The 20,268-nt window shown below is 36.4% G+C and overlaps 1 protein-coding gene and 1 long non-coding RNA gene across 8 annotated transcripts in view; one reads left to right on the forward strand and one right to left on the reverse strand.

Annotated features, from left to right (window-relative positions):
- STAU2 (staufen double-stranded RNA binding protein 2) overlaps nt 1–20,268 on the reverse strand; it is a 308,899-nt gene that overhangs the window by 234,215 nt on the left and 54,416 nt on the right. For all 7 annotated transcript variants that reach the window (XM_047074042.1, XM_047074041.1, XM_047074039.1 and 4 more), the window contains one exon: nt 15,536–15,671. In XM_047074042.1, the coding sequence (XP_046929998.1) occupies nt 15,536–15,671 (136 nt within the window). The remainder of the gene's footprint in view (nt 1–15,535; nt 15,672–20,268) is intronic.
- Nucleotides 430–18,893, forward strand: LOC124507722 (uncharacterized). Its single transcript, XR_006961115.1, has 3 exons — nt 430–517; nt 1,944–1,977; nt 17,951–18,893. It is a non-coding gene; the product is annotated as an uncharacterized LOC124507722 (long non-coding RNA).

A 20,268-nucleotide genomic window follows, 5' to 3' on the forward strand; every position in this document is an offset into this window, starting at 1 on the left:
ATGAAAAATGTTAAACATGTGACATGTAAAAAGTTTATTTATTTATTTATTTATTTATTTATTTATTTATTTATTTATTAAACATACCAGATAATTTAAACAGTCTCTAATACAAAATTAAATGGTGAGCCTTGGGCTTGCCTGACTGCCTGTAAGAGGAGAAAAAGGAGTCTGGAGTTCTGAATTTGTATCAGGGGAAATTTGTTACAAGTTATTAGTCCTTGAATACTAACTCAGTGGCAAACAAACACAAACTAACCATTCCTTGGGAATGAAAGTGACAAAGTTGAAAGATCAAAGGTAAAATGGATGGCTATGAAGTTATGGCAAGGCAGCAGAGGTAGCTGTATAAATGCCACAAATAATTAATAAAAAGCACAGAATTTCTAGGCTCATGCCCAAATCCCAAATTAATAACTGCTCATGTGCAGTTTTTCTAAAGGAGAAAGGACTTTCTGGGCTGCAATGGCAGTATCATTCCAGGATCAACTAAATTCCAGCAAAAGGCTAAATAAAGGTATGTATTTCTGTTTTATAGAATCAGTCATTCCTTCTGGCAAGTAAATATTTAGAAATAATAATAGAGGGGCGCCTGGGTGGCGCAGTCGGTTAAGCGTCCGACTTCAGCCAGGTCACGATCTCGCGGTCCGTGAGTTCGAGCCCCGTGTCGGGCTCTGGGCTGATGGCTCAGAGCCTGGAGCCTGTTTCCGATTCTGTGTCTCCCTCTCTCTCTGCCCCTCCCCCATTCATGCTCTGCCTCTCTCTGTCCCAAAAATAAATAAACGTTGAAAAAAAAAATTTAAAAAAAAAGAAATAATAATAGAATCATATCTGATTTTTTTTAATTGGGCAGAAGTAAATTATTTAAAACCTCTCAAAATAACAATGTCCTAGGGCAAAAACTCTGATACTTAAAATTATTTTTAAGGAAATACAAACACTATGGTAAAGTAAGAAAATGGGCCATGTGTAGTCATGGAATTGTCATATTTAATCTTGAAAACAACATTATGAAGAAGCATAATTTATTCTCCCCAATTTACAGATGTGTTAACTGAGAATTAGAAGGTTGTTCAAATCCACACAGCCATCATTCCAACTCCAGATCCTGTACTTACAACTATATTAGCCACAATATAATAAAGGCTAACAATTAAACAACATTTACTGAGCAAAGGCAAAAGCAAAGCAATTTATAGACATGCCATTTTATTCTCAAACACTCTATGAGGTAAATATTATTTTAGCCCCTAGTAAAACATTTACAATGGTTTTGGAGAAATGCTTGAGAGGCAAAATCTGATGCTTTCTTAGACACACTTTTAGCTTCAAAGAAAATTCAGTATTACAAAATATCTTTTAAAAATACATGAACTTTAAAAAAAAAAAAAAACCTCAGCTATTGAGATAAAATTTGCATGCAATGAAATGTGCCTGTTTTAAGCTCACAGTTAATGAGTTTTGACACACACCTGTATAACAATCACTAAAATCAAGATACGGAATATTTCTATCACCCCAAAAGGCTTCCCTGTAGAAAAAATCCCCACCTTTGGATCTAGGCAAGCAATGAACTGCTTTATGTCACTATGGGTTAGTTTTTCCCATTCTAGAAGGTCATGAAAACAGAATCTTACAGTCAACACATACGTATCTGGCTTCTTTCATACACCATAATGCTTTTCAAATTCGTTGAATCAAACGTTTTACTACTGGGTAGTATTCCATGGCATGGTTACATTATAATTTGTTCAACCATTTAACTGGTGGTGGATATTACTACTTTAGGGTTATTATAAATAAAGATGCAAAAAGGGGGAAAAAAAGGAAGGGAAGGGAAGGATAGGGAAGGAAAGGGAAGGGAAAGGAAGGAAAAAAAGAAAAAGAAAGATGCTACAAATATTTATGTACAATCTTTGGCCACATATTTTCATTTCTTTTAGGTAAACACCAAGAGTGGAATTGCTGGCTGGTATGGTAAGTATACCTTTAATTTCAAAAGAAAGTTACAAACCATGACAAAAAGGCCATACAGTTTTATCTTCCCAGCAACAAGGTATGAGAGTTCCAGCTGCCTAGTCATGACACTTGGTATTGCCAGTCTTTTTAAATTTTAACTACAGTTTTAAGTTGTACTTCCCTGAAAATTAATGATTTCAAGCATCTTTTCAAAGGCTTATTAGCCATTCTTATCTCTCCTTTAGTGAAGTGTCTATTCAATTACTTTGCTCATTTGTTTGTCTTAAGTTTTAAGTGTCCATTTATATATTCTGGATACAAATCCTGTGTCAAACTATGTATTGCAAATATTTTCTTCCAGTGTATGTCCTGCTTTCTAGTTTTTTAAACAATGACTTTCAGGTATCAGAAGTTTTAAATTTTGATAAAGTTTAATTTCTTAATTTTTCTTTTTATGATTTATGTTTTTTGTGTTCGAAGAGATCTTCACCTTTCCCTAAAGTAGCAAAATACTTTCTTCTGTAAATTATGATTCATGCTTTTTAGGTTTGATAAAATCTTTGCCTACCTCCAAAGTAATAATGTATTTTCTTCTGAAAACTTACAGCCCTAACTTTTACACGTAGGTCTGTGATCCATTTCTAATTAATTTTTGTCTGTGGTGTAAGGTAAGGTGTTGAGAAACATTTCTTTCTATCTGGATATCCAATTGTTTTACCACCGTTTGAGGGAAAGAGTATCCTTTGCCTATTAGCATCTTTGTTAAAGTTAACTTTGAGAAAAAACAAATTGACTTATATATATGAGTGGGTCTATTTCTTGATTCTATATTCCAGGGATCAAGCGAGCTTTTTTTTCTGTGAAGAGCCAGATAGTAAATATTTGGGGCTTTGCAAGCCATATAATCTGTCATATCTACTCAACTCTGCTGCTGTATAGCATGACAGCACCTGCAGACAATATACAAACAAATGATCCTATCTGTGTTCCAATAAAACTTGACATTCAAATTTCAACTTCATCTAAATTTCATGTGCTATGAAATATCTTTTTCTAAATATTTTTTCCTAACCATTTAAAAACGTAAAAACCCTTCTTAGCTTGCAGGCCACACAAAAACAGGGAGACCAGATTTGCTCCATGAGCCCGTTTGCCAACCTCTGTTCTATTCTGTTCCACTGATCACTCCCCAGGCCAGTATTTAACTGTCTTGATTACTGAAGCTTTAGAACAAGTCTTGAAGTCAGGTAGTATGAGCTCTTCAAATTTGTCCATCCTTTTCAAAACTGTGTGGTAACTGCAGTTTCTTTGCATCTCCACACAAATATTAATATTATCAATTTTACAAACACACACACACACAAAACCCTGCCATGATTTTTACTGGGATTGCATTACAGCTGTATGTTAACTTTGGAATAACTGACATTTTAACTATATCAAGTCTTCTTTAATTTATTGGAACGGTATTTTTTAGTTTTAGTACACAGTCTGTGCATATATTTTGTTAGATTTAATACCGGGTATGACATGCTTTTATACTATTTTAATGTTCAATTGTTCATTACTATGAAATAGAAATACTGTTGATGTTTTGTACATTAACCTTGTATCCTGTGACCTTGCTCAACTCATTTGCTTCAGTAGCTTTTCATTTTTGAGTTAAGAATTTTCTAAAAAACTAATGGTGTTTGCATATACAAGTTTTATTTCTTCTTATCCAATATTCCCCCCCACCTTTATTTCTTATTACACTTAATAGAACTCAAGTACAATGCTAACTACAAGTGATAACATGTACATCGCTGCCTTGCTCACCTTACAAGTAAAATATTCAGTCTTCCGTCACAAAACATAACATCAGCTATAAGCTGTTTAGAGAAATCCCTTATCACATTAAGGAAAACTACTTTCCATTCTTAGTTTGATGAGTCTCTATCATGAATGAGTGCTGACTTTTATCAAATGCTTTTTCTGTGTCTATAAGATGCTCACATATTTTTTAATGTTTATTTTATTTTTTGAGGGAGAGTGCAAGCTCTAGCTTCTTAAGATGGAAGCCTTAAGCAATAATTTTGGACTTCTTCTTTTCTCACGTAGCATTTAAAGCTATACATGTCCTTCCAAGCACTGCTTTAGCTGCATCCATATCTCAACGTTTCATTTTCATCTTCATTTAGTTTAAAATATTTTTCTAATATCCTTGGCGATTTTTCCTTTGACCCATGCATTATTCAGAAATATGTTGTTTAATTACCAAATACTTAAAGAATTTCCAGATATTTTTATCAAATTTATAACTCAATCCCTTTGGGATCAGAACACAGTTTGTATTATTTCAATTCTCTCACATTTATTGAGAATTGTCTCATAGCACAGCATATCATCTATCTTGGTGAATGTTCTGTGTGTGCTTAAGAAGAATATATATTCTGCTGTTATTAGATAGGGAGATCCAGAACACTCATTGACAGTGTTACTGAACACTGTCTTAGCTTGGCCTGCCATAACAAAATACCACAGACTGGGTGGCTTAAACGACAGAAATTTATTTTCTCACAGTTCTGGAGGCTGGAAGTCCAAGATCAAGGTGCTTACGTGGTCAGTTTCTGATGACAGCCCTCTTCCTGGCTCGTAGACAACCGACTTCTTAGGTCCTCACATGGCAAGGGCAGAGGATATGCAGAGCTAGCTGTATGGTGTCTGTTCTTAAAAGAGCAATAACCTCATCATGAGGGCCACACCCTCATGACCTCTCGAAACCTAACTACCTCCCACAGGCCCTATATGCAAATACCATCACATTTCAGGTTAGGGCTTCAACATATGAACTTGGGGGGTACACAATTTAGCCCACACCAGTGCCTTAGTTTAATTGTTTTCTGCCTAGTTATTCTAAAGCCTGTTCATAGGTGCATGGATAGTTACAATTGTTAGGTTTTCTGGGTGATTTTATCCTTTATCATTGGTAATTTTCTTTTTTTTTTTAATTTTTTTAATGTTTATTTATTTTTGAGAGAGAGAGAGAGAGAGACAGAGCGTGAGCAGGGGAGGGGCAGACAGAGAGAGAGAGAGAGAGAGAGAGACAGAGACAGAATCTGAAGCATGTCCCAGGCTCTGAGCTGTGAGCACAGAGCCTGATACAAGGCTTGAACCCACGAACCATGAGATCGTGACCTGAGTGGAAGTCGAATGCTTAACTGACTGAACCACCCAGGCGCCCCAATAATTTTATTCTTGATAATACTTCTTGCTTTGAAGTCTACTTTGTCTTATATAAATATAGCCATTCCAGCTTTATTATGATTAGTGTTTGCATCAAGTACCATTTTCCGTACTTTTAACCAATCCGTGTCTTTACAATGAAAGTGGATTTCTTTATATACCATATGGTTGTATTTCCTGCTCTTTTATCAAGTCTGACATTATCTTTTAACTAAAGCATTTAAACCATTTACATTTAACATAATTACTGATATCACTGGGTTCAAATCTATCATCTTGCTCTTTGTTTTCTATTTATCCCATATGTTCATTACTCTTTTTTTCTTCCTCTTTTCTGCCTTCTTTTAGATTATATTTCTTATTCTATTTTATACCCACTATTATATTCTTAACTATTCTTTTTTTGCACAGCATCAATAGACGTCTTTAACTTACCATAACTTCCCTTCGTATATTATATCCGTTCACATATAATGTAAGAAACGTCCCTAAGTTTTCTAGGTGTTTATTCGGGGGAGGGTAAATCTGGTCCCAGTTATAGCCAAAAGCATAAGTCCCACAATATTTTTAATAATTTTATTTTTATCTAATATTTGAAGAAACAGATGTGAGGTGGGGAAGGGCTCTTTATATTTCACTTCAAAGCAAAAAGTTGTATTTCTATTTCATAAAATGAAGTATGTCATATCTGGTCTTACCAGATGAGTAAGAGTTACAACTTTTGTTTTTGTTTTTTTAATTTTTTTTAACATTTATTTATTTTTGAGACAGAGAGAGACAGAGCATGAATGGGGGAGGTTCAGAGAGAGGGAGACACAGAATCTGAAACATGCTCCAGGCTCTGAGCTGTCAGCACAGCGCCCAATGAGGGGCTCCAACTCACAGACCGAGAGATCACGACCTGAGTCAAAGTCGGACGCTCAAACGACTGAGCCACCCAGGTGCCCCACAACTTTTGTTTTAAAGAGTCAAAATGTTCACTAGTTCCTATTCTTAATTTTAAATACTGTTGCCTAAGGCAAGAGCTTCTGGCCCAGACTAAACCCCTCATTTCCCTTGCTCTCTGATTCTCTGGCTTCATGCTCCAGTTCATTCTCCCTCATCTTTGCTTTCTTAACCTATTCAAATCCTCTTCTCTGACTCACTGTAAGAGTCTTAAAACACAATGTATTTTTAACACTTCTTTATTATGGGTTTGGATTTATTTCCCCCAAATAAAAACACATTTCTAATTTAACTAATGTAATCCTATGTAAAAATAGAGAATATTGAACACTTTTGTCTTATAGCCTTTCAGTTCTAAATCTACCTATAAAGTAGTATCCTCGTGAAGAAATATCATTTTTAAAAGAAATGTCATCTTGACGGGTGCCTGGGTGGCTCAGTCAGTTGGGCGTCTGGCTCTTGATTTTGTCTCAGGTCATGATTTCATGGTTTGTGGGTTCAGGCCCTGCGTTGGGTTCTGTGCTGATGGTGCGGAGGCTGCTTGGGGTTCCCTCTCTCTCCCCCTCTGTCTGACCCTCCCCTGCTCACTCACTTGCTCTTGGAATCAATAAATATAAGCTTAAAAATTTTTAAAAAGAAAAGAAACATCATTTTGAAAAGTTGTAATATACATAAAGTATACAATAGAGAAAAGAATATGTTCCCCAAATCAAGGGATATAATGTACAAAAGGCAAAATTATATATAACTACTTGAATGAATTCCTGCTTTTGACTACTTCACATTTATTTCATTTATGCAAGAGGCTTTAAAGCTGTGTACTTTGCTGACTTTTTCCTGTTACGTTGAAACATATGAAAATAACATATTTATAGGACAAAGAAAGGTAAAATATTAATGACTTTATATGGTTTAACTTCTCATTTATCAGTTAACCACCAGCCCTGGAATACTAACCAGTGTAAACTCACCCAGTCTGCATGTTGTTTTATCAGTACACAAGCACCACCTGGTGGCAGAAAGCGAAATTATAGGCTTTTCCTGTTTATACTGCTCCATACAAATACATTCAGTTTCTCAAGTGTTCTACTTTCCAACTTGCTTTTTCAAAGGGCAATAGAAAGTAGTGAAGGACACTTAGACTGACGGTTTGAATTATACACCTGAAACTAATATAACACTGTATGTTAAAATTTTAAAAAGTTGGAACAAGCTCAAAATTAATAGCATACCACACAGTATTAGCAGCTAGTCATCAGCCTATATAACAAACTGTGAAATGCAACAAAATATTTCATAAACTAAAATCTTGATTATTTCTAATTTTACTGATAATTAACATAATGAAATAAAATCAGTTCAGGTACTTCAAAAAATCTGGGGCACCTGGGTGGCTCAGTCAGTTAAGCATCTGACTTCGGCTCAGGTCACGATCTCACAGTTCATGGGTTTGAGCACCACGCTGGGATCTATGCTGACAGCTCGGAGCCTGGAGCCTGCTTCAGATTCTGTGTCTCACTCTCTCTGCTCCTCTCCTGCTCATGCTCTCTCAAAAATAAATAAATGTTAAAAAAAAAAAAATCTGTTTCACCCTATCAAATTTCCACTGATAGCTACAGCTGTCCAAAAAGTTCTTTCCAAGTCTCACAGACTTGGGCAACAAGAGGGGAGACCATGAAGATTCAAGCAGGTACCTGGCTCTGCCCATTGGAACAAGAAACTTTAGCAAAATAGTTCTCTTTCCTTATTTAACTTACTATGACTCATACCATACATCTTAAGAGAAAGCAACTTTACTAACGCAGGTACAAGTAATTGGACCAGGAATCTGATACATTAGCAACCAAATATTGTCTTGACACAAAATATACCAACCATACCTGAGGATGGCCATGCTTGGCATGGGGGCGTGCCATGAAATTTTTCCAAATCAAATAATGACAAACCAGCATAACTAAATCCTTTTGAGAAGGAAATATAAATCCTACATGAACAAAGAACAGATTGGTCACTCAAACTTTGGTTGTAACCTAAACAATGTCATTGTCTGCAGGATGCATTCTGATGTGTGAGCTTCAAGGAGGCTCCAGACCCTGAAGTTCCTCTTCCCATGTGTTCTTCCAACAAACTTTCAAAGCTGAAGATAATCTTCCCATACATACCCTCCACTGAGGCTTTAAAGAATAGTAAAACGGGCTCTTCCTAAATATAGGCAGTTTAAACTCAACATAGTCGAAACAGAATTCCTAATGTTTCCAAAGATCAACTCCGACTCCTCATTGTGAAAAATATTACTAGTGATCCAGATAGGTGAAAGTTACCCTTAATTACTTTCCTCATCCAATCAATCCCCAAGTGCTATCAAGTTCACCTTCTAAATATACTTCTAAATAGACACTGCCTTCCTCTCCATCTTCACTGTTCCAGGCTCTCATCACCTTAAGCCTGAATTACAACATTCTTGTAATTCATCTTTCTCCCTTGAATTTTAAGCCTATCAAAACTATTTGCCACATACTGCCAAAGCAATATGTCCAAAACAGATACCAAATTATTTTATCCCTCAGCTTACAATCCTTCAGTGGCTCCCAATCACCTTCAGTATAAATCTAAACCTCTTCCCAAGGCCATCTGAGGACATCAGATCAGCACCCTGACTGAACTTTGGCCTTTTCATTCCAGACATACCACATGGCTTGCAAGCCCATGATGAACTAAACTTCTCAGGATTCCTTGTTGTTGTTCCCAAAACCTAGTTTGCTTTTCCTTACCTTGGTCACCTGGCTAGTGCCTAGTTAACCTTGGAGATTCAGTTCAAGTGTCAATTCCTTCTGGGAAGCTTCTTCCTTTGATTCCCCAATATGAGTGAGGTGATTGTTCTCAGTGTTTCCACAGCACCATATGGTCACATCTATCACTCTGTTACTGTTTCTCTGCATTGTTTCCATCTTCTAATGGACTCAGAGTCTACCAGACTATGTAAAGTATCCACTAAAGTATCTACTCTTAACACGACATGTGGCAAAAAGCAGGCATTTGTAAATATTTGCTTAATGAAAGATCTCATGAAAGTCCTTTCATTTTATCATCATCTCTATTTAGGAAATGAGGAAACTAAGAGAGGTCCAGTGCCTTGCCCAAAACCACACAGCTAAAAGCATCAGAATCAGGATTTGAACCAAAGGTTCTGACTGTAATGGAAATGATTCTCCTTCAGAATCTTTGCCTTGAGGGAATCTTTCATAAAATAATTGTGCTCTGCATAGCAACTTGAATGGGATAAATCCCTGTTTCTCCTGGCTGGGCACAAACCCAAGCATGGGCTAATTATTCTCAAACCCCAAATCCAGTCTGAATGACAAAGGGATAGATAGTCTACTCAGTCTTTCCTAGGACTTTCCTAAGAATGACACAAAAACTTGTTCCTTCTCTGGTACCACATGTCTAAGGACTTTGTAGCATATGAGATACAGCAAATGAAAGTCAGCTTCTTTAAAAATGAAGCCAAGCAGGGGCGCCTGGGTGGCGCAGTCGGTTAAGCGTCCGACTTCAGCCAGGTCACGATCTCGCGGTCCGTGAGTTCGAGCCCCGCGTCGGGCTCTGTGCTGACGGCTCAGAGCCTGGAGCCTGTTTCCGATTCTGTGTCTCCCTCTCTCTCTGCCCCTCCCCCGTTCATGCTCTGTCTCTCTCTGTCCCAAAAATAAATAAACGTTGAAAAAAAAAAATTAAAAAAAAAAAAAATGAAGCCAAGCAGAGGAAAAATGAGACAAGAACTAAAAAGAGAAATGGAAAATGAGGGAAAAGAACACTAAAGCCCTATATTCAACCATGCCTGAAATCTCCCCAAGAGACCTCCCAGTTATTTAAAGCAAAAATCCCCATTTTCACAAAGTCTTGTTTGAGTTGTGGGCCTTTGGCCATCTGCATCAGCAGACTGGGGACCTTTTGGCCACTAGCCAAGCAGTAATGCTCCTTGCATCTGTGCATACACAAAATTGATAAACTGTCTGTTGGAGGCCTGATTTCAACCATTCTGTTCCTTGGGATAATGTATACCACTTTTATAACAAAGATAGGAGAACAAAAGCATAAAGTATTCTCCAAACTTTACATCCTACACTTTGTCATATAAATTTTTGTAGCTTTCAACTTTATATCTGTTAGTGAACAGTGGCCCAAATGAGAAAGAAAAAGATGTAACTGGATACATTCATTTTTAAACATCTCGGGTGTAACAAAAAGAGACAGGTACTTCAGAACCCAGCTTGCATCCAGATTTTGCTAATGGATAAATCTCTTTTTTTCCCCAGCCATCATAAAACAGGACAGTGGAGGAATGGGGGTGGAGGGGTGGTTTCTGTAAGTGCCTCCTTAGCCTTTGAGTGAGTTCGAGTGTAGAAACCTCATCAGGAAAAAACAGAATTAAATAAAAATAAATACACTTTAAAAAAACAACATGGGTAATACCTAATTATTACTTAATACTATTTTAAGTAGAAAATGACATGACCTTTACATAAATCCCTCTAAACAATATCTGTTTCTTAGACTTTTTAACTTTTCCTTCCCTGACTAAGAAGCTACTGATTCATTTGGGGTCTGACAAGGAGAAGAGTGCCCCCTCTGATCTTTGGCTCCAAATTCCCTGTAACACATTCAGGTGTTGTCATCCGCAAATGAAGGTCATATGTGAAATCATAATTTTTACAGCCTAATGAGTAATGGTTAGGTTAGGTTTGCCCTTTTATGAGCAGCTTTTACATTGAAACACGGCCTGGCAGCTTACCAGTACTTCCCTATTTTCTTTTTACCTTTTTTTGTGATCTGCAGAATCTCAAAACAATCTGAAAAGCCTCTCCAACAATCTGGAAGCAAAGTCCACTTTCTCCATGAAGTTGGAATGGACTATGGCACAACCCTCTAAAGAAGTCATAAATAACTTCTTGTGCCCCTCATGACAACCATGGAATCACATCTTGAAACCAGAAATTGCCAAGAAAGGAAAAATGTCAACATCTTAACATAAAAGTTACCATAGGAAAAAAAAAAATAAAACCAAACCACAGGACCCCTGTCACATTCTCATATGCCAACTATTCTTCCCCTTGGTTCACTGTTTTCCAGCCATACTGGTGTCCTGGTAAAGACATCAACACACCTGGAACATTCCCACTTCAGGAGCTTTGCACCTGCTGTTTGTTCTGCTTGGAATATTCTCTCCCTCTCTCATGACATTCTCACTACTTACTTCCTCTCTCCTTTTAGGTCTTTATCAAAAGTCACCTTCTCACTAAGTAACCACTTCTTACTGACTGCCTCCCCTGCTAGAATATGAGCTCCATATTAATAATCCACAGAGATTACTGTCTGATTTTTCATTGCTTTAGCACCAGATTTCTTTCATTTAAAAGTAATAAATTCACTAATCGAAACTCTAGTTAAGATTTCAATAAAGGACTATAGATATAAAAATACAATAAGCATTTAAATATAATATACTCATGAGACTATTCATTATAGTACGTTAAAAATAAGGGGCACCTGGGTGCTTCAGTCAGTAAGCCTCTGACTCTTGATTTTGTCTCAGGTCACGATCTCATGATTCGTGGGTTTCAGCCCCACATTGGGCTCTGCGCTGTCAGCACAGAGCCTCCTTGGGATTCTCTCTCTCCCTCTCTTACTCTGCCCCCCCCCGCAAAATAAATAAATGAACTTATAAATCGATAGACAGAATATCTTGCAAGTACAAACAAGGCAAAGTATATCTAATTCAGGTGACCAACTATATCTATTGTGCTAAGTGGGCAAATAGTTTTATTTATATTAGGTAACCTCAGGCTCATGAGAAAGGCAATACGTATGTTATACAGAAAAAGACAAAGTAAAGCAACTACAAGAGACACGTGATGCCCTTCTTGCCACCTATGGGGTGTGGACACCAAGTTGAGAGCTGGTAAGCCTGCCAGTGGATGCTCCAACTAGGAGACACTAAGAAGAGAATAAGAATGGAAAAACATGCCAGGAAAACAAAGGGAGTTAAGGATTTAGGCCAAAAGAGTAAGGGGGGAGATGGTCAAGACTCTGTGGAAGCATTACCTGACAGGACTACACGTCACCAGCTGCAGGTTTCAGCAAGGCGGCAAGAAAGGTGTCGGCTATCTGCTAAGCAAGGGACATCACCACAAAGAGCAGAGAAGCCCAGCGGACAATACAGAACACCCACACAACGGCGAGGGTCCCTCCGTCCCGACCACGACAACACAGTAAATTCCCCTGACACACCCAGCAGAAAAGCGGGAAGGAGCAGAAGTCTAAGAGATTGTACACATTTTTATTACAGAATCGGAGCAATAGTATTTAAAGGAACCATTTAAAATCTGAATAGGACCGAGTTTTAAATGGTAAATACGCACTACCAAAGAAGACACCAAAAGGTATCAGGTTATATGTACACTAAATATCTTCCTCTCACATCCGAACTGTAACGTCAGTAAGTACACAAAATGATTTTAACAATATCAGCATCTTGGGGCACCTGGGTGGCTCAGTCCATCAAGCATCCGACTTAGCTCAGGTCATGATCTCACGGCTCGTGAGTTCGAGCCCCGCATCAGGCTCTGTGCTGACAGCTCAGAGCTTGGAGCCTCCTTCTGATTCTCTCTCTCTCTCTCTCTCTCTCTCTCTCTGCCCTTCCCCCACTCATGCTCTCTCAAAAATAAACATTAAAAAAATTTTGTTAAAAATGTATCAGCATCTCAACACTAGAAGAAATGATAATTATGTGACATGATAGAGGTGTCAGCTAACCCTACAATGGCAATCACAATGCAACATAAATGTACCAAATCAGTATGTTGCACACTTTAAACTTGTACAATGTTATATGTCAATTATATCTCAATAAAAATATTCTTTTTAAGAATTAGTAAACATCTGATCACAAGAATTTCTTAGGCATAAAAGCAATGGGAGAAATCAAACACATAAAAATTATAGATTAGACCATATAATATCTAAAACTGTTGCACATCAAAAACAAACACAAAACTAAAGCCAATTTTTGGTGGGCAGGAAAATTAAACAAAATAGGCAATACTAATACCCTCTCCTCCATATGCAAACATTTGAAGACTGGTCAAGTAATGCAACAAAAGTTAGCAAATTAGACAAATCAAAAAGGACAAGTGACTAATAAATATTTAAAAACTGTTCAACCTCACAAGTAATCAATGAAACCAAAATTTAAAAACATACCACTTTTTAGCCATCAAATAAGACAATGTATTTCTTAAAGTCAGTGTTGTCAGAATGGAACAGAATATACTCTAAGAAATAAGTACAAATGTTAATGTAATTGGGTAACATTATTTTTTTCAACCTAATATTCCCATATAGTAATCTATTTTAAGAAAATAATCAGTGATGTGAACAAAAATTTGTATGTAAAAATTGTTTGCTGTAACATTGCTTACAATTGCCCAAAAAAAGGGGAAACAACTTAGATGATCAACAACAGGTGCATTTCGTTTATATACTCATCAAGTATTCTTTGTTTGTACCTGTTTATATCCTTGTAAAGTATAACCTGGCCAAATGAAGCATTATATAGCCATCAAAAATGTTTTTCAAAAATCACTTAAAAATATAAAAAATGGGGACACCTGGGTGGCTCAGTTAAGCATCCGACTTCACCTCAGGTCATGATCTCATGGTCCGTGAGTTCGAGCTCCACGTCCAGCTCTGTGCTGACAGCTCAGAGCCTGAAGCCTACTTTGGATTCTGCGTCTCCCTCTCTCTCTGCCCTTCCTCTGCTCAGGCTCTGTCTCTCTCTGTGTGTCACTCAAAACTAAAAAACCATTAAAAAACTTTTTTAGGGGCGCCTGGGTGGCGCAGTTGGTTAAGTGTCCGACTTCAGCCAGGTCACGATCTCGCAGTCCGTGAGTTCGAGCCCCGCGTCGGGCTCTGGGCTGATGGCTCAGAGCCTGGAGCCTGTTTCCAATTCTGTGTCTCCCTCTCTCTCTGCCCCTCCCCCGTTCATGCTCTGTCTCTCTCTGTCCCAAAAATAAATAAACGTTGAAAAAAAAATTTTTTTTTTTAATGTGAAAAACTGGGGGCACCTGGCTGGCTCAGTCAGAAGAGCATGTGACTCTTAATCTCAAGGTTGTAAATTCGAGCCCCACACTGGATGTAGAGATTATTAAAAAATAAATAAACTTTAAAAGAAATATATGAAAAATGATCCCTATTCAATGAAAAGAGGGCACAATATTGTACATGTGTGGAATGAATAAATTATGATATATTCATAAACAAAGGAACACTATTTAGCAATAAAAAATGGCAAAATCCAGACACAGTACAAGCAACAAACAGAAAACAAAAACAAATAAACAAGAAAACCATTATACGAAGTGAAAATATCCAAACAAAAAGAGTACATACTATATGAGTCTATTCATATGAAGTTCAATGACATGCAAAACTAATTTACAGTGATAGAACCATGGTTACTCCTGGGAGGAGGTGTAATAAATGCAAATAGGTATGAGGACACTCTCAGGGTGATAGAAACACGCTGGCGATGTTGTGAGGATATACATATGTAAAAAGCAATCCATTAAAGCTAAATATGTATGTATATACATAAATGATAGTTATCACAATGTACATTTAAGATCTGTCTGTGCGTTTTGTGATTCATATATGGTATCTCCATAAAGTACTGTAGAAATTGCATATAAAGGAATAAAGGATAACTTCAATTTGGTTAAATAAATGTGCAAAGAATAAAAAATATATAAAATACATCAAAATATTAAAGGCATTTATTTCTGGAATTACAAGTTATTTATATTTTCTTTTTAACTTTCTGCATTTTCTACATTCTCTACAATGAGTTACATGACTTTTATAAATGATCAGAAAAAAAAATTCACATTTTTTAAAATTCTGCCTTGCCTACAAAAGAAAACTCTGTTACACTTGTAACTATCACAAAATTATGCAATGTGTAGAAAGACTCAGTAAATTCTTCCAACAAATTTCCTATAAATTAAAAATACTCATGTGTGTAATGTATTTGGACAAATTAAGAAAAACACTAGCTAAGCTAAGTATCTACAAGTCAACTGAGAACTCACCACTATACTGTGGCATGATTTTAAAACATGGTCCTGCCTGCAACAAATACAGGGCTCTCATGACTCTATAAAAACTAGTTCCTGAAAACCAGTTATTTTTAAAAATATACTACTTTAAATATTCCTTTGAGCCCGACTTATCTAAATTCCATGCAAAATGCCCAAAGTAAATTCTCTTCACATTGCAAATACTCTTTGAGTTTTAGAAACGTTTACAATGTGCATGAAATAATAAATGAGAACAAAACCAAAGAAGACATACAAACCTCTGATTGTACATGCCCCGAAAGTTGTAATTAGCTCTATAATTTGGGAAAGGCTTTGGATCTAATGGCCTGTAGATGGCAGGCTCTCCCCTTTTCATAGCAAGCCCATTCAGTTCCACAGTTGGAGTTATACTACCTGTTTAAAAAAAAATATTAAAAGCACAGAAGTGAAATATTTCCATAATAAATCACACAAGCCATAATTACATTACATGTCATTACCATGAAAGAAGGTGGGAGTCAATGGCCTGTCTGTATGATGGTCTCAGGGATGTAAATACAAACTACATGAACAGGAAAATTGTTTCTAATGAAATCTCTTTGGGGTTTTGGCAACCTTTTTTTATATTCATGACCAAAAATTCAATTTGAAAGTCATACTATTTCAAAACAAGGGAAACACAAGACTCATAGATTGCTTAATTCAAATATTATAAAGTACTGAACTTCAGCATAAATTACTCACCCCAGGAAGCTTTCAGTTATTTAATCATTAAAAACATTATCATCTGTGAATATTTTTATATTTTGCTAATCAAGCAGCTGAAGTTAGCAATGAATACAGGGTCATCAGTAATTCTTGGACTTACCTAATAAAACTAAATTTTGAGTTTCTATCACATACAAGACAAAGTAAATATACTAATGCTTTGTATAAATAATCTTTAAAGCTACACACTGAAGTGTTTTTGGATGAAGTGATGTATCTGAGACTTCTTTCAAAATAATTCAGAGGAGAGACAGATGACAAACAAGGTAACTGTTGAAGCTGGTGGTGGGTATAGGGATGTTTACTATCTTATTTACTTTTTCGACAATTTGAAAAATCCATAATAAATAACACACAATGTAAATTATTACATCATATTATTTTGAGTACCAAAAGAGGCTATTTAGTAAAACATATATATATATATATACACATATATATATATGGGATATATATATATATATATATCCCATATAAAAAATTATACAAAGGAATCTAAAGTTTTCAGAGAAAGTAGTAATCAGTGTAAATTCTATATACAGTATTTTGCTTGAATTACGCCTTCTGCAATATACATTTAAGACTCCGTTCATCACGTACAAACATGGGCCCACTTATTGCAGCAGAGAAACTGGGGCTGGCAGAAAGCACCCATCAGGGGTGGGAGAGCCTGACACAAATGCACAACTGGCAGCCATGGCATAAGCAATCCATCAAGAGTCAATAATGCTCACTTCATATCTCATTTCTAAAGCGTTCAAGTGAAGCCGCTAAAGAGTATAAGGAGAGGAACTATAACCAAGGTTAAGGGGAAAAATAAAGAGAGTGGAAGGACAGAGGAGGCAAAGAAGGAAAAGATAAGCATAAGAAAAACAGCAAAGCACAGTTAACATATTGAATAGTGAGTCCAGTTAGTCCAAATCCCTAATTTAATAGCAATACTCAGGGCAGAGGAAGAGAAAGGCAAGAATAAAGGGATTCTCTTTTCCTTCTTTCTTTCCTACAGGATTTTACCAAAGGATAAGTAAAATGCACAAACCTTAAGCATACAGATCCACACATTATTATACATGTAAACACTCAGTGCCCATCATTCAGATCAAGATAGGAACATTTCCATAACCCAGAAAGTTCCATCACGCCTTTTTCCAGGCAACACCCACCTCCCCAAGTTACCTATTCTGACTTCTGTCATCAGAGTTTTGCCTGTTCTTCAAACCTGAACATGTATTGTTCCATCTTGCTTTTCACTCAACATAGAAATTTTGTCAAATATATCAGTATTTCAAACATTTTTTTTATCACTGAATAGTATTCCACTGAATAAATACATTAGTTTATCTATTCTGCTATGAATGGGGCATTTGAGTTGTTTCCAGTTGGGAACAAGTATAAAGCCACAATGTTTTAGCAGAGACATACACAGTAAGTTCTCAGGTATATGCCTAGCAGTGGAATTGCTAGATCGCAGAGTAGGTTTATGGTTAACTTTATTAGAAATTGTCTAAAAGTTTCTAAAGACTTAACACCAACGAGCAGTCTATGCCTTTCAAAGTTTAAGTTTTTCTTCTTTCATAAAGATTGTAGTTTAATAACCAGCATGTTAATCAATCAGTTGTTAAGATTTATGTCATTCCAAATTTGACTTGGCCATAATCATACAGACACAGATAGCATAAAGTTCAAAAAGAAAAAAAAGCTTAAAAGACCTCATCGTTTAAGTAGGGCAATAAATAAGAAACTGTGAGTTTAAAAAGCACCAGTAAGGTGATTTTAATGCACTAGTGGCATATAAATGTCCTCCCACCTATACCAAAATTGGGTGGTAAGCCAGGTAAAAGTATTATATTCATATCATTTGAATCAATAAATGATTTCATGTAAATTCTTCATTTGAAAGTAAGGCTGGTATATTTTCTTCACAGAAATGCTAGACACTGGTCTGTGTGAAGGAGAGTGGAGAAGAAGCAGACAAGTGCACACCAGGCTGAAGAGGTTTCAACACTTAGAGCGAAGTATCCCCACCTGTTTAATAAAGAACTAGACTGGAATCTCTCCATGCACACAGCCTCTCTACCTACACAGAAATGCTTTCACAGAAAACAGTTAAAGAAGAACTTTAAAGTATGAGAACCTCCAAATAATAATTCTAAGTACCACTCCACCATGTGAGAGCTGCACCCAGGTTGCATAAAAATAATCATTACATAGAATCCTCATGTGTTACATGGCTGCAAGGTTGACACAGTCAACACAGAATCCATTTCTATCGGTTTTTCGGTATGTTAAAGGAAACTTCTGTATTTATCAGTGAAAAACAGAACAAGGCTAATTGATTATATATACAAACGTATATAACAACAATTGTGGATTCCTATTATGTGAAAAATGGAAGAAAAATGCCACAACTACTTTTCAAGGAGCTACATAATACTAACACTTCAGGAATGTAGGAAGTTAGAATAGTCCCTGGAGCACAGCAGTCACTCAATAAATATTCGTTCAAAGAATGAACTGTTAATCAACCAAGACTCCTTGAAGAAATGGCTGGTGCTGGGACCAGGACAAAGATAATACGAGATGACTTTAGAATCTCTTACTGTGCCAGACAGTAAGAAATGCTCAAAGAAAACTGAGGAAATGCTAGAAGGATAGTGGAGTCAACCTGAAAGGTTCATACCACTGGCTAAGTTTGTGACAAATTGAGAACCAAAATAAATAATGATAGATTATAAACCAGTAAGCAAAATAGGAATCCAAGAGTCTATAGTGATATAAATAAATGAACAAACAGAAAAATGAGGGGAAAGAAAATTCTAGGGTAGAATGCCAACTAACAGATCTAAAATAAATGGAATTAAAATATCACCCTTTGAGACAGAATAAATTTCTGTTGTTTTAAACCACAAAAAGAGACAGACAGACAGATAAAATCACCCTTTGGCACCCTTTAGAATATTAATTGATTCAGAAAAGAATCATCAATAGATGCCAAATCTGGTACGTGATATAAACTTTGATGAGGAACAGAATGTTTATATAGTCTCAAAGTTTTTCCTCAGAAAACACTAATTAAATTCTTATTAATTTCTTATTATATAATAAGAAAACATACTTATTAACTAACTTTACAATAGAGAACCCTGGCAAACATACTCTTCACCAAGTGACAAAAGTCATCACTAATGGGTCAAATCAAAATGGGGTGTGTCCTGCTATATATCACTGAGATAAAACTAGGTCACTGGGATATTCATGCTAAAAATGCATAAATCATGAGGAAGCACCAGATAAACTCAATCAAGGGGCATTCTACAAATGAGGTGGCCTGTACTGTTCAAAATGTCATGGTCATAAAAGATAAGAAGCTCTAAGGAACTATTCCACATTAAAGTGGAATGAAAAGAAACACTAAGTACATGATCCTGATTAGATCACAGACCTACAAAGGATATTACTGGGACAATTAATGAAACAAAAATGGAATCTTTGCATTACATGATAATACGAGATCAATGTTAACTTCCTGTCAGAAGAATGGCCATGTACTTGGGAAAAAATACTTTGAAGTACGAAGGGAAATGGGATCAAATGTCCACAACTTATTCTCAAATGGTTCAGAAATGTTAACAATTGGGGAATCTGGATGAAGTGTACAAAGGAGCTCTATGTACTCTTTTTACAAACTTTACATAAGTATGAACTCATTTCCAAAAAAGTTTATTTTTTTAAGCTTATTTATTTTGAGACAGAGACAGAGCACATGAGTGAGGGAGGGGCAGAGAGAGGGGGAAAGAGAGAGAGTATCCGAGACAGGCTCTGCACTACAGAGCCCAGCACAGACTCAAACCCACAAACCGGGATATCATGACCTGAGCCAAAATCAAGAGCTGGATGTTTAACCAACTGAGCCACCCAGGCACCCCTGCATTTTTTTTTAACGGGAAAATTATTTCAACTGGCACTCGACAACAGAGATCTTAATACCAACAGACATATGAAAAGATGCTGACCATCATTAGTTACCAGGGAAATGCAAATTAAAACTACACTGAATTACTATTATACCCCCGAAGAATAGCTAAGAAATACACTATTATAGTCTGACATTATGTATTTGTATGTATTTCTTATGCATGTGGGTTTTTTTATAGTATGAACTTGGAAAGGGGCAAACTTTTTTTTTTTTTTTTTGAGACACAGGATTCCCTAAACTGGGGACGGGCAAAAACAGAGGAGGTTT

Source organism: Lynx rufus, unplaced genomic scaffold (assembly GCF_022079265.1).
Source record: "Lynx rufus isolate CCGP_SWC_20201006 ecotype Redwood Valley unplaced genomic scaffold, mLynRuf1.p SCAF_12, whole genome shotgun sequence".
Classification (NCBI taxonomy): Eukaryota; Metazoa; Chordata; class Mammalia; order Carnivora; family Felidae; genus Lynx; species Lynx rufus.